Raw genomic sequence first — 16,286 nt, forward strand, 5'->3', positions numbered from 1 at the left:
GTCCTCACACAGGATGTTTCACCCCTGACCCATCACAACCGTGACAGCTTTTTTCCCCCCTTTTCCTCTTTTTTTTCTCTCTTTCGTCCATGCCGGTAAGTCTGACTCAACTCTCCTGATGCCGGTTGGAACTTTTGAACATTGTAGACATCTCTGGCTGAGTGGCACGGTTGCTCCAGATAGAGTTTGTTTTCTACCTTTTCACTGTTGTGATCCTGCGGCTTAATTTGACTCAACACGGGAAACCTCACCCGGCCCGGACACGGAATGGATTGACAGATTGATATCTCTAACGTATGGTGAACAGTCCCCGTTTCTTTGGGGAAAGACCCTTGGTCTGTATTTTGTTTCACACACAGCATTTCCTATGTTTGTTCTTTCTAGTTTCCGTGTTTAGCTCAGGATATGTACAGGCAATACTTAAGGTGAACAATGGTGTGCCATGCTCATCACTTGGGGAGGGTGATTTGACTGGGGCCTGAGTTGATCATCTCCTCATTATAAACAATAGCTTATATGTCCAATCTAAATACCATTAAGCTCTTCTCCTGGAACATTCGGGCCTCCAAAAACCGGCCAAGAGGTTAGCGATAATGTCATATCTTAAAAAAGAAGATGTTTCTGTTGCTTTTCTACAGGAGACTCATTTGGAGGACAAGGAAGTCACTAAGTTGCAGAGGGGCTGGGTAGGACAGGTTTTTGCAGCTTCCTATTGTTCTTCTTCTGGCAGAGGTGTGGTTATTCTGGTCAGTAAAAACTTGTATTCAGATGCCTTACAGGGTGGGGAAGCAAAAATGTCCTGTCTGGTTAAAAAAAAATAACTATAATTGGGTATAACTTTTTTATTCTTTGGAATTATGAACTGATTTCTTGAAGAACACAAATTTAAAGCTTTCAGAACGCGTTTATTCAATATGTCCTCCATCAGCCATGATGAAGGCCTCGATACAGCCTCTGAAAGAGGCACAGGCCCCCCTGATATCCTCCTTGGGGTAGGCCTCCCATTCCCTGGAGATTGCAGCCTTAAGTAAATCCATATTGGCAGGAGGGGTGGCATTGTTCCTCAACTCAATGGCGCCCAACCAGAAAAAATCCAGCGGGTTTAGCTCAGGTGAGCTCGGGGGCCAAATGTCTTTGGGCCAGAAGTTCACCAAATTCTACTCACAGATGTGTGAGTGGGAGCCCCATCTTGCTGCCACACATAGTTGTTGTCAGGATAGGTGGCCTTCAGCCAGGGCAAAACGGTGTACCTCAGAACTATGTAGTACACATCAGCCCCAATTTACTGATCTGGCTTGAAGAAGTAGGGGGCATCTTATTGCAATCTTAGCCCAAGACTCCCAGGACCATCTGGAGATCTCTTGGTGCCCAAACTGGATTGTCTGGCATGCTGGATGCGGCGAATGGTCCTCTCACTGATGCCAACAATTTTCGCAATGTCCTTTTGAGGGAGTTGGGCATCCAGGAGATCGCAATCCCTATTGCGTTTTGCTTGCTCGTTTCACAATGCACCAAAGTCTGACAATTACTAAAAAGATTGGTTAAAGGTAAGGAAGTTTGATTTTAATTATTGTTTTGATTACCCTCACCGTTTGGGCAGGACATTCAAATTTGTCAAAAGGACATTTTTGCTTCCCCACCCTGTACCTGAGTTAAAGACAATCAAGGGCGTCATGTAATTGTCAAAGGAGTACTTTTGGGAAAGAACATAACATTAATGAATTTATACTGCCCACCTGGCTACTCCCCCGACTTTCTTACCAAGGCATTTGCTGCTTTTTCTGAACTGTCATCTGATGATTGCTTTGTGGGAGGAGATTTTAACTGTCATTTTAACTTTGCTGGATAAACTCCCACCAGGTACATCTCTCCCCTCTGGGCAAGCGAGAGTGCTAAATTCTATATGCTGTGATATTGGGTATTCTGATGTCCGTGTAGGTTCTCATTCATCCAGGTCACGATTATCCAAAGTAGTTTAAATCAATCCACTGGAATTTAAGAAAGTTCCTTGAAGACGCTTCACCTCTCATGACAACAGCACTTACGAGACCCTGAAGCACGACCCAACCAGCAGCTACAAAAAACAAAAAGAAGGTTGTGGATTGCCTACAGAAGCTACAGAAGGAAGAAACAATAAATCGCCTGCAATACCATCGCCTGTACCCTGGGGATGCCATTCCATGCATATATGGCCTCCCCAAAATTCATACGGAAGGAGCTCCCCTCAGACCTATTGTCAGCAGCATTAACTCTGTCACCTTTAACCTCGCCAAACATGTAGCCACCATCTTGGCCCCGTTGGTAGGGAAGAATCCTCACCATGTACAGAACTCCATGGACTTTGTGGAAAAGGTGAGAGGACTGAGATTGGATACAGATGAGACCATGGTATCCTACGGCGTCACCTCCCTATTCACATGTGCTCCCACAATGGAGGCGGAGGAAACAGTGAGGCAACGGCTTTTACAAGACAACACCCTCAGCGACAGAACAAACCTCAACCCAGACCAGATTTGCCAACTTTTGGACCTCTGCCTGAACACCACCTATTTCCAGTACAGAGGGAGTTTCTATAGGCAGAAACATGGATGTGCTATGGGTTCGCCAGTGTCTCCTATTGTGGCCAATCTATACATGGAAGAAGTGGAACACAAGGCCCTGACCTCGTTCAACAAAGAAACACCGAGCCACTGGTTCCGATACGTGGACGACACATGGGTCAAGATCAGAATTCATGAGGTGCAAACTTTCACTGAACACATCAACTCGGTGGACAGCAACATCAAGTTCACCAGAGAGGATGTACAGGACAACATGTTGCCCTTTTTGGATTTTGAGGTCCGCATAGAAGAGGACAGAAGTCTGAGTGTTGGGATATACAGGAAACCAACACACACGGACCATTACCTGCTTTTTGACTCTCACCATCCACTGGAGCACAAGCTAGGAGTCATCAGGACCCTGCAACACAGGGCTTACAAGTTACCCACAAGTACCCAAGGCCAGGAAAAAGAACACAAACACCTGAAAGGGGCACTAAAAACTTGTGGATACCCTGACTGGACCTTTGTGAAGGCTCACACAAGATCCAGAAAGGAGAACAACCCAGTGAAGACGGAAGAGAAGAAGAGCAGGCGCAACAATATAGTGATCCCATATGTGTCTGAAAAACTGAGGAGGATTTTCAACAAACACCAGATCCCTGTCTTTTGTAAGCCAAATAACACCCTCAGGCAAAGACTGGTCCACCCAAAAGACCCCACACCACACAGCCAGAAGAGCAACCTGGTGTATGCAGTTAAATGCAGCGAGGAATGCTCAGATCTGTACATAGGGGAAACCAAACAGCCACTTAACAAGTGCATGGCTCAACACAGGAGAGCCAGCTCCTCAGGACAGGATTCGGCAACCTTCCTTCACCTTAAGGAAGAAGGACACTCGTTTCAGGACACCAATGTTCAGATGTTGGACAGGGAGGACAGATGGTTTGAGAGAAGAGTGAAAGAAGCCATCCATGTCAAGGTAGAGAAGCCATCTCTGAACAGTGGGGGTGGTCTGCGACATCATCTTTCACCAATTTACAATCAGGTCCTTTCAAAACTCCCCAAAAGAACTACTCAGCAGACTCATGCTAATGACCACCATTAGCACACAAGGGCTCAGTGACGCATTTCAACGACCCCCACCGATACTCACAACGACCATCGTTGAGTAGTCAGATGAGTTTTGGTATTGGTCGTTGGAATAATAGCCCTGGACACACCTCACAGAGGTTTAAAAGCTGAGGCAACACCAACCACCACCAGAACTGAAGAAGCCTCTTGGATGAGAGGTGAAATGTCTTCAAGGAACTTTCTTAAAGTCCAGTGGATTGATTTAAACTACTTTGGCTGCTCTGACCATGCCCCTCTGTATTTGGTTTATTCTCTTTCAGAGGACAGGATTTTGTCTAGGCGCTGGAGGTTTCAATCATCCCTTCTTAAGAATGGAAAATGCATCTCATACTTTACCGCTGAATTTAGGATTTTTTTTGTTTTATAAATTCTATATCTACAGATGATCCCTCTGTCGTTTGGGAAACATACAAAGCTTTTTCTTGGGGCCTTATTTCATTTACAACATCCAAAAGGCGTCAGAGAAATGACCAATGTAAACGTCCTGAGTTCAGAATAGCTCAGTTCGAGAAACTTCCTATTTCAACCCCAAGCACAAATTTAATGAAGGAGCTATCTGCCACACACACCACATTGAACAGTCTGCTGATTCAGGACTCTGAACACTTCCTTAAATTTGCTAGACAAAGGCTCTATGAGTTTGGGGATAAACCTGGCAAATTTCTCGCTAATCTTGCTAAAAACAGGTCTGACTCTCAAACTATTGTTTCCATTACCAATAATAATTGAGTCAGATCTTTGACACCAAATCTATTAACAAAGAATATGCATTATTTTATTATACTCTGTATAAGTCCGAACAGTCTGACGATGCCCTAGTCTTCATGAAAGAATTTTTCTTAAATCTAGAGTGCCCTCAGGTGACAGAGGACCAAAAATTACAACTAAACACTCCTTTCACAAAAGAGGAAGCTCTGCCTTGAAATCTATGCCATCAGGTAAGGCCCCAGGACCAGATGGTTTTGGATGGGAGTTTTAAAAGGAGTTTAGCTTTATCCACCTGGGTCCTCTTTTAGTTATGTTTAACCATTCATTTGAAAGTGGAATTCTACCCCAGTCACTCAGAGAAGCCAACATCTCTCTTATTCTGAAAAGGGGCACGTGCCCTGACAGCTGTACCTCCTACTGACCAATAGCTTTACTTAATGCCGATCAGAAACTGTTTTCCAAAATATTACCCGGAAAAAGTGTTACCTCACATTATTAAGGAGGACCAGACTGGTTTTATTAAGGGTCGGCACTCTTATAACAATATGAGAAGGCTTCTCAATATTATTCAAGTATCACAGAGTTGCAAAGACCCTGCATTGGTACTTTCTCTTGATGCAGAGAAGGCTTTCGACCGGGTCAAGTGGTCATATTTACACGATGCTTTGGAACGCTTTGGCATAGCTGTTAATTTTACAAATTGGGTCAAGATTCTGTATAATTCTCCAGCTGCAGCTGTCCTAACCAATGGACTTAGGTCCAGTAATTTCCCCCTTCACCGAAGTAACAGGCAGGGTGACCCCCTCAGCCCATTGCTTTTTGATATAGCTATTGAACCTCTAGTGCAGGCAGTGACACAGAGTGCTTGAATATCCGGTATTTTGGTTGGTGGGAGGAACCACAAAATTACATTACGTATATGACATTTTAATGTTCCTGTCTCATCCTGAACTATCTATTCCGTCTCTGATTAAATTGATCTCCTCATTCAGCGCCTTTTCAGGATAAAAAATCAACCTAGGAAAACCCGAGGCTATGCCACTAGGAACGTTAACGTCAGTTCCGATGATGGCAGATTGTCCACTATTTAACCTTTTATTTGTGAATAATTCTGATGTGATTAAGAAGCTCTGTAGTAATCCCATCACTTTAAGTACAGTTAAAGCTTGGAGATCCATTCCCATCATAGCGGGTTGTGTCCACCGAACATCTCCTCTGGCTCCTATTCTGGGTGGCCTGGACTTCCTGCCAGGCTGCATAGACCAAGGATACAGAACTTTGCATACCTGTGGGCTGACACAACTGGGAGACTTGTTTGCTGGCCAGACTTTGCTCTCCTTTCAGCAGTTACAACAGCGATATGGCCTACATAAGAGTGAGTTTTTCAGATATCTACAAATTAGACACTTTGTTGTAAAAGACACAACTCTAACAGTGCAACTAACAGTGCAGCCTCATCTCTGGAAAGTGCCCTGTCTTCTCAAATGTCTGGGAAACATATTAGTATTTTCGAAAAAGGTACTTATTTCCAATCTACCTCTAACCTCCCAGCCCACCAAGGAAGCTTGGGAGAGAGACCTGGGCATCTCTATAGACGACGCGACCTGGCAGGAGGGAAGTGTGGGCACACGCTATGGATATATCTGTTTGTAACCAGGCCAAATCCATTCAGTTTAGGATTGTACATCGTGCCCATATTACATCTATTCTCAAAAACAAACTGGACTCTAACTCCTCCCCACTGTGTTGGAAATGTAATTCTGAGACTGGTGATTATGTATCTGGTCTACAGCGCTATTGGCTTGATATTATAAATGAACTCGCCATTATTTTTGGTAAGTCAACACTGCTGGATCATATGTGCCTCATACTCTGTCTCCCCAATCTTCATACAGTGCCTATCATAAGTATTCACCCCCTTTGATGTTTTACCCTTTTATTGCTTTCATAAATCAATCATGGTCAATAAAATTTAGCTTTTTTAACAAAAAAAAACATTGGAAAAAACTCTTAAATGTCAAAGTGAAAACAGATTTCTATAAAGTAATGTTAATGAAAGAAAATTATATAAATAAAAGTAATTGTTTGCATAATTATTCACCCCCTTTTTAATTTAATGGTCTAATTCAATAGAGGTCCATCAAATTGTTGCCAATAGTCTCACAATTAGTGAAATGAAGATCACCTGAGTGGTGTGGGTGTGTTTCAAGTGATTGAGTTGTAAAACACCTGTGTCTGAAGGGTCCAGAGAGTGGTTGATCAGTATTCCTGGCTACCATTACACCATGAAGACAGAAGAACACTCTAAGCAACTCAGGGAAAGGGTTATGGAGAAGTACAATTCAGGGGATGGTTACAAAAAAATTTCCAAGGCACTGAACATCCCTCGGAGTTCAGTGAAATCAATTATCAAGAAATGGAAGGAATATGGCACTTGTGTGAATCTGCCTAGATCAGGCCGCCCTCGTAAACTGAGTGACCGTGCAAGTAGGAAACTAGTGAGAGAAGCCACCAAGACCCATACAACTACTCTGAAGGAGTTACAAGCTTCAGCTGCTGAGATGGGAGAGACTGCGCATGTAGCAACTGCTGCCCGGGTTCTTCACCGGTCAAAGCTTTATGGGAGAGTGGCAATGAGAAAGCCACTGTTGAAGAAAAGTCATATTAGATCTCGACTAGAGTTTGCCAAAAAGCACGTGGAAGACTCCATGGTCAAGTGGAAGAAGATTCTTTGGTCTGATGAGATCAAAATTGAGCTTTTTGGCCATCAGACAAGACATCATGTTTGGCGGAAACCAAACACTGCACATCACCAAAAACACACCATCCCCACTGTGAAGCATGGTGGTGGCAGCATCATGCTGTGGGGATGTTTCTCAGCAACTGGACCTGGAAGGCTTGTAAATATAGAGGGCAGAATGAATGCTGCAAAATACACTGAAATCCTGGGGGACAATCTCTTTCAGTCTGCAAGAGATCTACGTCTTGGGAGAAGATTTATTTTCCAGCAAGACAATGATCCAAAACATACTGCAAAAGCAACACAGGAATGGTTAAAAAAGAACCAGGTAAATGTTCTGAAGTGGCCGAGTCAAAGCCCAGACCTCAATCCTATAGAGAATTTGTGGCTGGACTTGAAAAGGGCTGTTCATGCCAGATACCCGCGCAACCTGACAGAGCTTGAGCAGTTTTGCAAAGAAGAATGGAGCAAAATTGCAGTGGGCAGATGCGCAAGACTGATTGAGACCTATCCACACAGACTCACTGCTGTGATTGCAGCCAAAGGTGCATCTACTAAATACTGACTTGAAGGGGGTGAATAATTATGCAAACAATTATTTTCATTTATATAATTTTCTTTCATTAACATTACTTTATAGAAATCTGTTTTCACTTTGACATTAAAGAGTTTTTTCCAATATTTTTTAATTTTTCTTGACCATGATTGATTTATGAAAGCAATAAAAGGGTAAAACATCAAAGGGGGTGAATACTTATGATAGGCACTGTATTTCCAACAGCAAGCATAAAAGACTGTTCAAATTATTCACCTTTGCTGCTAGGAAGAACATTTTGTTCTTTTGGAGCAAGGACACCACCCCAACAAAAAAATCGTGGCACAATCTCATAATGGACTGTATTCCCAATGAATATATTACCTCTATGCTACACTCAACTGTGGACGATTTTCATCAAGTCTGGGAACCATACTTAAAATATATTGGACCCACAATGTCTTCTCCCATAATACTAGGATTTCTTAAACTGGCCTGGACTGCCCATATGAATTCCTGTCTGATGCATAATTTGTTGCTGTCTTGTTACACCTGAGTTGTTTTTGTTTTATCTGTTATGTTTGTGTTGCTTGTTTTCTAAAAAATGCTAATAAACATATATTAATATATATATATATATATATATATATATATATACAGTATATAAACTTATGTCTGTTCATTGATTCAACTGTCAAAAAAATTTTTTTGAATTGAAAATAATTACTTATTGTGTCAAATAATGCAATTTGACAAAAATGCGATTAATAATTACAAAGCCTGTAATAAATGTATTTTTTTGTAATTGCGTCCCACCACTAATAGAAATATATCATGTGAAATCACAGCATCCCTGTTTCTCTTCATGATACCATTTCATTGGACGGGTCTAAATTGTAGTGTTCGTCTGTATATGTAGCCCTGCGACAGACTGGTGACCTGTCCAGGGTGTCCCCTGCCTTTGCCCGAGTCAGCTGGGATAGGCTCCAGCACCCCCCGCGACCCTAGTGAGGATAAAGCGGTGTATAGAGAATGGATGGATGGATGGGTCTAAAGTGTTAACCTTGCCAGCAAGTTGATTTCTCACGATATTTGTGAGTTCACAAATCTCTCAAGAAACCATCTTGCTCCGCTCCCGCATTCACTGTTCGTACAGAGCCAAGTTGGCACGGGCCAATTATGCAGCAGTATTTGTGTGTGGGGCGGGATATCCGGGTGTGAAGACGACACCAAGCGCTAGTAGATCAAAACAAACATGGCAACGGAGGACAATGATCATGTAGATGCTGCTATTAAGTCAGTTTTAGCTGAATCTCCTATCGCTTCTTTGAAGGAAGAACAACGAGAGGCGCTTTGCGCATTTCTGGATGGTAAAGATGTTTGTGCTTTTTTACCTACGGGTTTTGGTAAGAGTTTAATCTACCAATTGGCTCCGCTCGTTGTGAAGATCCCGCAATTGGCTAAAAACAAACCTGTCAGAGGCGGGACATACTGTTGCATTGTCCAATCCGTGCCTCTTTCCTCCGAACGGATTTACATGGAGCGGTCCCAGATTGACATTGTGGAGTACTATCAAGTCCTACACAATTATTAATCTGGCTATTGCCAGGTTACTAAAGTGTGACTATGAATTTAGGATTTCAAGCCAACTTTTCTAACAAGCTTTCTGATCAGGGTGTATTTTACTGCTTCCATGTTTTGCCATATTTTTGGCTGTGAGCATGTTGATAAGGATATTTCTGTAATACTACCTTACAGTGTGAGAAATTCTTCAAAAATCATTTCATGAACTGCCCCAGACTGCCAACTGCTTAGATGATGAAAATTATTTTTTTTAAATTATCTAGTAAATAAAAACAGGATTTTGCACATATATCAAGCCAAACTGCACTGTTGACTTTGTCAGACTGTGCCTTGCTTTCTGACTAACTTCTGTTTCCAGCTGAGGTGACTGATGTGAACACTGACTTATTGCCACTGTCACTAAATGCAGAAGGTAGCATTCCAAAAATCATTTGGAATTTATTTTACCCCAGATTACAAAAAATATACTTGAATTGCTGCCTTGTATGTATTAAAGACTATTTTGTTAAACCTTATCATAATTAGTGTATGAATTATTAAGGTATGGCTAAAATCTATTTGGTGAGGTCCTAGTGACCTTTGAGCAGTTCATGTTTGAGTTTAAATGAATGTTTGTACCAGAACTGATCAAATTCTCTGAAGGCGTTCCTGAGATAAGTTTCCCATTCTACAGTCCTGGTCGACATTATTGGCACCCCTGGAATTTTTCCAGAAAATATACCATTTCTCCCGGAAAATTTTCCAATTACAAATGGTTTTGGTATACATGTGTTTATTTCCTTCATATGCATTGAAAAACACAAAAAAAGCAGAAGAAAAAGGCCAAAATTGACCTAACTTTACACAAAACTCAAAAAATGGGCTAGACAAAATTATTGGCACGCTTTTAAAATTGTGGATAAATCCTTTAATTTCAAACATTTGATGCTCGTTTAAACTCACCTGTGGCAAGTAACGGATGCTGGCAATATAGAAATCACACCTGAAGGTACAGTTACAATGTATAAAAGTTGACTCAACCTATGTGTTGTGTGCCTATGTGTGTCACGCCAAACATGGAGAAGAGAAAGAAGAGCCGAGAAGCGTCTGAGGACTTAAGGAGCAAAACTGTGGAAAAGCATGGAACAATCTTAAGATTACAAGACCATCTCCAGAGATCTTGAAGTTCCTTTGTCCACTGTATGTATTATAATCAAGAAGTATATAACTCATGGAACTGTGGCTGATCTCTCTGACGGGGACAGAAGAGAAAAATTGATGACAGAATGCAACGCAGGATAGTCTGAATGGTGGCAAAACATCGTCAGTCAACTTCCACACAAATTCAGGCTGTCCTGCAGACTCAGGGCGCAAAAGCGTCAGCTCAGACCATACGTCGTCATGTGAATGAGAAGAAGTGCTATGGCAGGAGACCAAGGAGAACCCCACTGCTGACAAAGAGACATAAAAAAGCCACACTGAAGTTTGCAAAAATGTATCTGAGTAAGCCTCAATCCTTCTGGGAGAATGTTTTGTGGGCAGATGAGACTACGGTAGAGCTTTTTGGAAAAGCACGTCATTCTACTGTTTACAGAAAACAGAATGAGGCCTACAAAGAAAAGAACACAGTACCTACAGTCAAATATGGTGGAGGTTCAAAGATGTTTTGGAGTTGTTTTGCTGCCTCTAGCACTGGGTGCTTTGACGGTGTGCAAAGAATCATGAAATCTGAATACTATCAAAAGATCAAGACGGCGCCAGAGGGAGGCGCCGTCGCAAGAGCTCTGAAAAAAAGAAAGAGGTTGACAGTACACTTTGAGCATCTTGCACCTCTTTCCAATGTGGTTTTATACTGCTAATGGCAAATAAACTGAACTGAACTGAAATATTTTTGGGCCATAATGTAGGGCCTAATGTCAGAAAGCTGGGGGTTCGTCAGAGATCATGGGTGTTCCAGCAGGACAATGACCCAAAACATACCTCAAATAGCACCAAGAAGTGGTTGGAGAAAAAGCGCTGGAGAGTTCTAAAGTGGCCGGCATTTTGGCGGCCTTATCATACTCCAAAACGCGTGAAATTTGGCATGCACATCAGGACTGGCGAAAAATTTGATATTTTATGGGAGTTGCGCATGTGCATGGCAAAATGGCTCTATAGCGCCACCTGCAAACTTGAAAAAGTAGTCATTAGGCCAACTGCCACAATGTTTCATGTACAGCTACAATATTTGGTGGGCATATGCAGAACATCAGGACACACCAAAAAGTCAACTACAGCCATGCCCTAAACCCAACAGGAAGTCGGCCATCTTCAATTTGCTGTAAATTTTCCAAACTTAATAGCTCCTAGCGGGAAATGAATTGCCTTTTGGCGGCCTTATCATATTCCAAAACGCGTGAAATTTGGCGTGCACATCAGGACTGGCAAAAAATTTGATATTTTATGGGAGTTGCGCCTGTGTGTGGCAAAATGGCTCTATAGCGCCACCTGCAAAATTGAAAAGTGGTCATTAGGCCAACTTCCACAATGTTTTATTTACAGCTACAATATTTGGTGGGCATATGCACCACATCGGGACACACCAAAAAGTCAATCACAGCCACGCCCTAAACCCAACAGGAAGTCGGTCATCTTGAATTTGCTGTACATTTGTCAAAAATTAATAGCTCCTAGTGGGTAAGTCTGAGAGAACTGAAATTTGGCCAGTACATGCACCAGACCTTTCTGATGAAAAGTTATCAAAAACTCAACCAGAAGCCAAAAGGTGTGGCCATGGCGGAGCCTCAAAAAACTGATCCTTCGCCATGAAACAGGAAGTGGTGTCTAATTCTTCTCAACATGTTCCAATCTGCATAGATATATACAAACACTAGATGGCTCATGAGCGCTGTCAGCCTATGGGGAGCAACGTCGCCACATGGCGGCCATCTTGGGACAGGACTGCTCGATCACTCATAACATTGAAGTCAATGGAGCATGGATTTTAAAATCACTGTAGATTGCTCAATTTTCAACCGATTTTACAACAGCTTGGTTTGTTATAAACGTCAGAGATGTACTTGTTTTACTGCTTACATAAGAATAATTAAAACCATTGAATTCATATAATAATGAACACAGATATCAGCTTTTTTCAGCATAAATGGATGTAAATGTAATTTTAATATTTAGCATTGCACTTTTTTATTACTATCAGCTTTCTAATGCACAGATAAAAACAAAGCTCAACCAAAATCAATGCACAACAAAAAGAGATGATGTCTTTTCTTTTCATGAACCTGGTGCCTACATTACCCACAATGCATTTCGACTGCAGGCTAACTAATCCAGGCATAGATGTATACAAACAATAAGTCTAAGGTCTCAATCAAAGTCTGTTAACAAGCAAATAAATACAACCACAACCACAAAGAATGTAATTTCGCCTAAAGATTAGGTTCTCAAAAAACGTTGGTCTCAGGAAAACCTAATAATTGAAAATCAGATTGTGAGTAACACCATCTTCAATGTGAGTAGCCAGGCAGAAAAGACACACAACTATGCCGCATTTTTCAAAACGAAAAACTGTGATTTCGGAATTGAGCCTGAATCATAGCCACGTTAATGAGGTTTGTAATAAACTAAACCGTTTGTAAATCAATCAAGAATTGAGCGAGTTATGAGTGTTAAAGTGAGGAAATCATCCACCTTACCATTGACTACAGTACAGTGCGCCAGAGCAGTCCCCTGTCCTAAGATGGCCGCCAAGTGACGACGCCGCCGACTCCGTCTCGAGACATCTAGCGTTTGTATATATCTATGCCAATCTGCCTGAAACTTTACATGTATGATGACAGTCCTGTCCTGATGTCATCCACATAGGGATATTCATTGACAGTCATAGCGCCACCTTGTGGTTTCAGGAAATAGACATATTTTACACTTTCATGCCCTATTGTTACCCGGTTGATCATATTCACTTCAAATGCCGTGACAACAGGCTGAACACATTGATGATGCATCTCAGTGAAAATGGTGACTTGTCATCAAAGGGCGTGTCTGTGGCGGCCAAACCAATTTCGATGTTTCGCCATGAAAATTTAACGATTCATATCTCAGCTGAACAAGATCCTATCTGCCCCAAACTTCACATGATGGACACCAGGTCCAGTCTGATCACATCCACACTCATAAATTCTGAAAAAGTCATAGCGCCACCTGTTGGTAACAGTAAGTTTAAGGTCTTATATTTTCAGGTACAATGGCCCCAAACGTGGTGATATCATGCTGGAAATTGGTCAGTCGAGTCTTCACCTCTTGACAATCCCACACTGTCAAGGGTGTGACATTTCATGCAACGCTGTTGCCGTAGCAACCAAATATCCAGCCCGATCTCACGAGGATTCGTGAAACTGTCACGTAAGTTTTAGTTTCGGTTTCGTGCGCACCAACACGATTTCGTCATGTTTTTCGTGCCGCTCACCACGAAATGCACACCAATGTATTTTAAACGGCGGACTTTTCGTGCCACCCAGAACGTATTTCAAACGAATGTGTGTATTATATTTTTAATGTAAAACCATGGCGAATCCAACGCTATATTTTGCATGACATCGTCCCTAACCATAACCCTAACCATAACCATAACCCGGTGGTACACTTACCTTTTTTTTTTTTTTTTTTTTTTTTCCCAATTTGCATAGGAATTTCAAGAATGTCCGGCGGCCGGCGGCCGCAAACGCGATCACACAAGCAGTATACGCCGATGGACAGCTTAGATCGTCATGAATCCGCTGGTATAAACCACTTTCAGCTGTGATTACCACAGCGGGTTTCGTTGTGAGCAACACGAAAAACATTTCGTGGTGAGCGGCACGAAAAACATGACGAAATCGTGTTGGTGCGCACGAAAAAGAAACAAAAAATTTACGTAACAGTTTCACGAATCCCCGTGAGACCGTGTTGAAATATCGCCATGCAAAACAAAGTGCTGTTTGACAGGTTAGGAAAACTCCAATGCTCACTAAAATTACCACACACATCACCATCGACCCAAGGAACGACACTGTATGCATCTCGGCACTGCACATGTTATAGCGCCCCCTACAGTATTTTTAACAAACAGCCCCCCCAGCACGTTTCACCTACATCCATGAAATTTGGGAGGCTTATAGAGCACATCAGGACGCACAAAAAAGCCTCTTGGAGCCATGTCCTAAACCCAACAGGAAGTCGGCCATCTTGGATTAATTGTGAGATTTTTTTATGATTTTTCTCATTTTTGAGAGTTAATACCTCCAAGGGGATAATTCCAGGAGACCTGAAATTTTGTCAGTCCACACAGCAGGACTTGGTGATGAAAAGTTATCAAAAGTTTAACCAGAATCCAAATGGCGTGGCCATGGCGACCATTAGAGTTTTGATGCTTCGCCAAGAAACAACTGCTGTATAACTCTCCTCTGCATGCTCCAATCTGCCTCAAACTTTCCATGTGTGATCACAAGCCAATCCTGATCACATCTACAGGCCAACAGACACTCTCAGTCGCAGTGCCACCTGTTGGATGGACAGTAAATGCTGTACAACTGGCCTCTACATGGTCAAATCAGCCTGAAACTTTTCATGAGTGATCAGAGTCCAACCCTCATCACATCCACTGTTTGAAATACACTCTGAGTTGCAGCGCCACCTGGTGGTGGATGGGCAGGAAATGCTGTATAACTAGTCTGAACATGCTCCAATCTGGCTGAAATTTTACGTGTGATTAAACTCTGGTCCAGATGTGATTCAGAGGCCGGCACACACTCTCAGTCACAGTGCCACCTGGTGGACGTGCATGGATTCGCCGACCAGCGTGGATGCGAGGACCCGTCCATCGCTGCTTGCAGCTTTAATTTCAGTTTGGATTTCTGTTGGCAGTTGAGCTTCCTCCTGCCTGAAGATGAGCGTTTGTTTACTTTCTAGAACCCCCCCCCCCAGCCAGTTTATGTTCTGCCTTGTTTAATTTCATTAACCAATAAATATACCAGGTTCACCTGACCTGTTCCACCTATTCTGTTTGTCTGCTCTCTGGGTTCAAACCTCCAGTCTCCCTGACAAATACTAGGACTACTGCCCACTGACATTTGCTCCTTAACTGTACAGAAAAGTTCTGATCTTTACTCTCTCCGTTCACAGGATCCTTTGTTGTTTTCCACATGCTCATACCAAATTGGGGGAAAAGGCCTTTGTTTATTCAGCACCTTCTGCATGGAATATGTTGCAGAAAGACTGGAAATTAACTGAATTTATCTCCTTGAATGCTTCTAAATTCAAATTGCGAGTTCTTGAGGCCAATTACACAATCTGCACTTGTTCGTCAAAATTTGCTTGTAAATTTTATCTTTTGTTTTATGCTTGTGTCTTAATTGTGTTTTAACTGTGGAATTTTGTAACCGTGTTTTGTATTTGCTGCTGTCTCTCTTGACCAGGGGTCCCTTGCAAAAGAAGTCGATAATTTCAATGGGATGTCTCCTGGTTAAATAAAGGTTAGAAAAATAACAAATAAAATAGGAATCAGATCAGACACATTAGTAAGCTAACTAAAGCAATTACTTGATGTGTGAGTGGTTTAACAATGTGATTTTAAAAAAAAACAGTGACTGTTGTCCAGACAGGTGTGTCAAAAAGGGCAGAGTGCAATATCAATACACAACAATGACAACTATATGAAATTCACTGTTTTCTTGCTGATAAAACAGTTTACAATTTACCTTGTCAGCTTGTCGTAGACAGTCTATGCGTCTCATTTTGCCTTTCTGGTCAGGGTTTGACAAGACACAACATGCAGCTTTCTTCCCAGTGATTGACAAGACAAAGTCCTCTCTGCATTCAGGTCGAATGTCCTTTCTTAGCTTTGCCAAAAGACGGCTGGCCCATTTCTGTTTCACCTAGAAACAGAATGACATTGTGTAGAGAGAAAAGTCAAGTAATGTATTTAATAGTGCATTTTACAAGCATATTGGTATGCTTAGTGTAATTTGGGACTGAGCCAAGTGTATAAATGTACTGCAAAACATCACTTTTACCACAAATAAAAGTCTTGTGT

The 16,286-nt window shown here is 42.0% G+C and overlaps 1 protein-coding gene across 15 annotated transcripts in view; it reads right to left on the bottom strand.

The window, feature by feature from the left end:
• Window positions 1-16,286, bottom strand: part of nfic (nuclear factor I/C) — a 185,846-nt gene that overhangs the window by 112,993 nt on the left and 56,567 nt on the right. For all 15 annotated transcript variants that reach the window (XR_007941417.1, XR_007941418.1, XM_051947307.1 and 12 more), the window contains exon 3: window positions 15,952-16,128. Coding sequence is in view for 13 of the 15 variants with exons in the window: in XM_051947307.1 (XP_051803267.1) it covers window positions 15,952-16,128 (177 nt within the window). In the remaining 2 variants the exon portion in view is untranslated. The remainder of the gene's footprint in view (window positions 1-15,951; window positions 16,129-16,286) is intronic.

The sequence above is a fragment of the Acanthochromis polyacanthus genome, chromosome 4 (genome assembly GCF_021347895.1).
Source record: "Acanthochromis polyacanthus isolate Apoly-LR-REF ecotype Palm Island chromosome 4, KAUST_Apoly_ChrSc, whole genome shotgun sequence".
NCBI classification, from domain to species: Eukaryota; Metazoa; Chordata; class Actinopteri; family Pomacentridae; genus Acanthochromis; species Acanthochromis polyacanthus.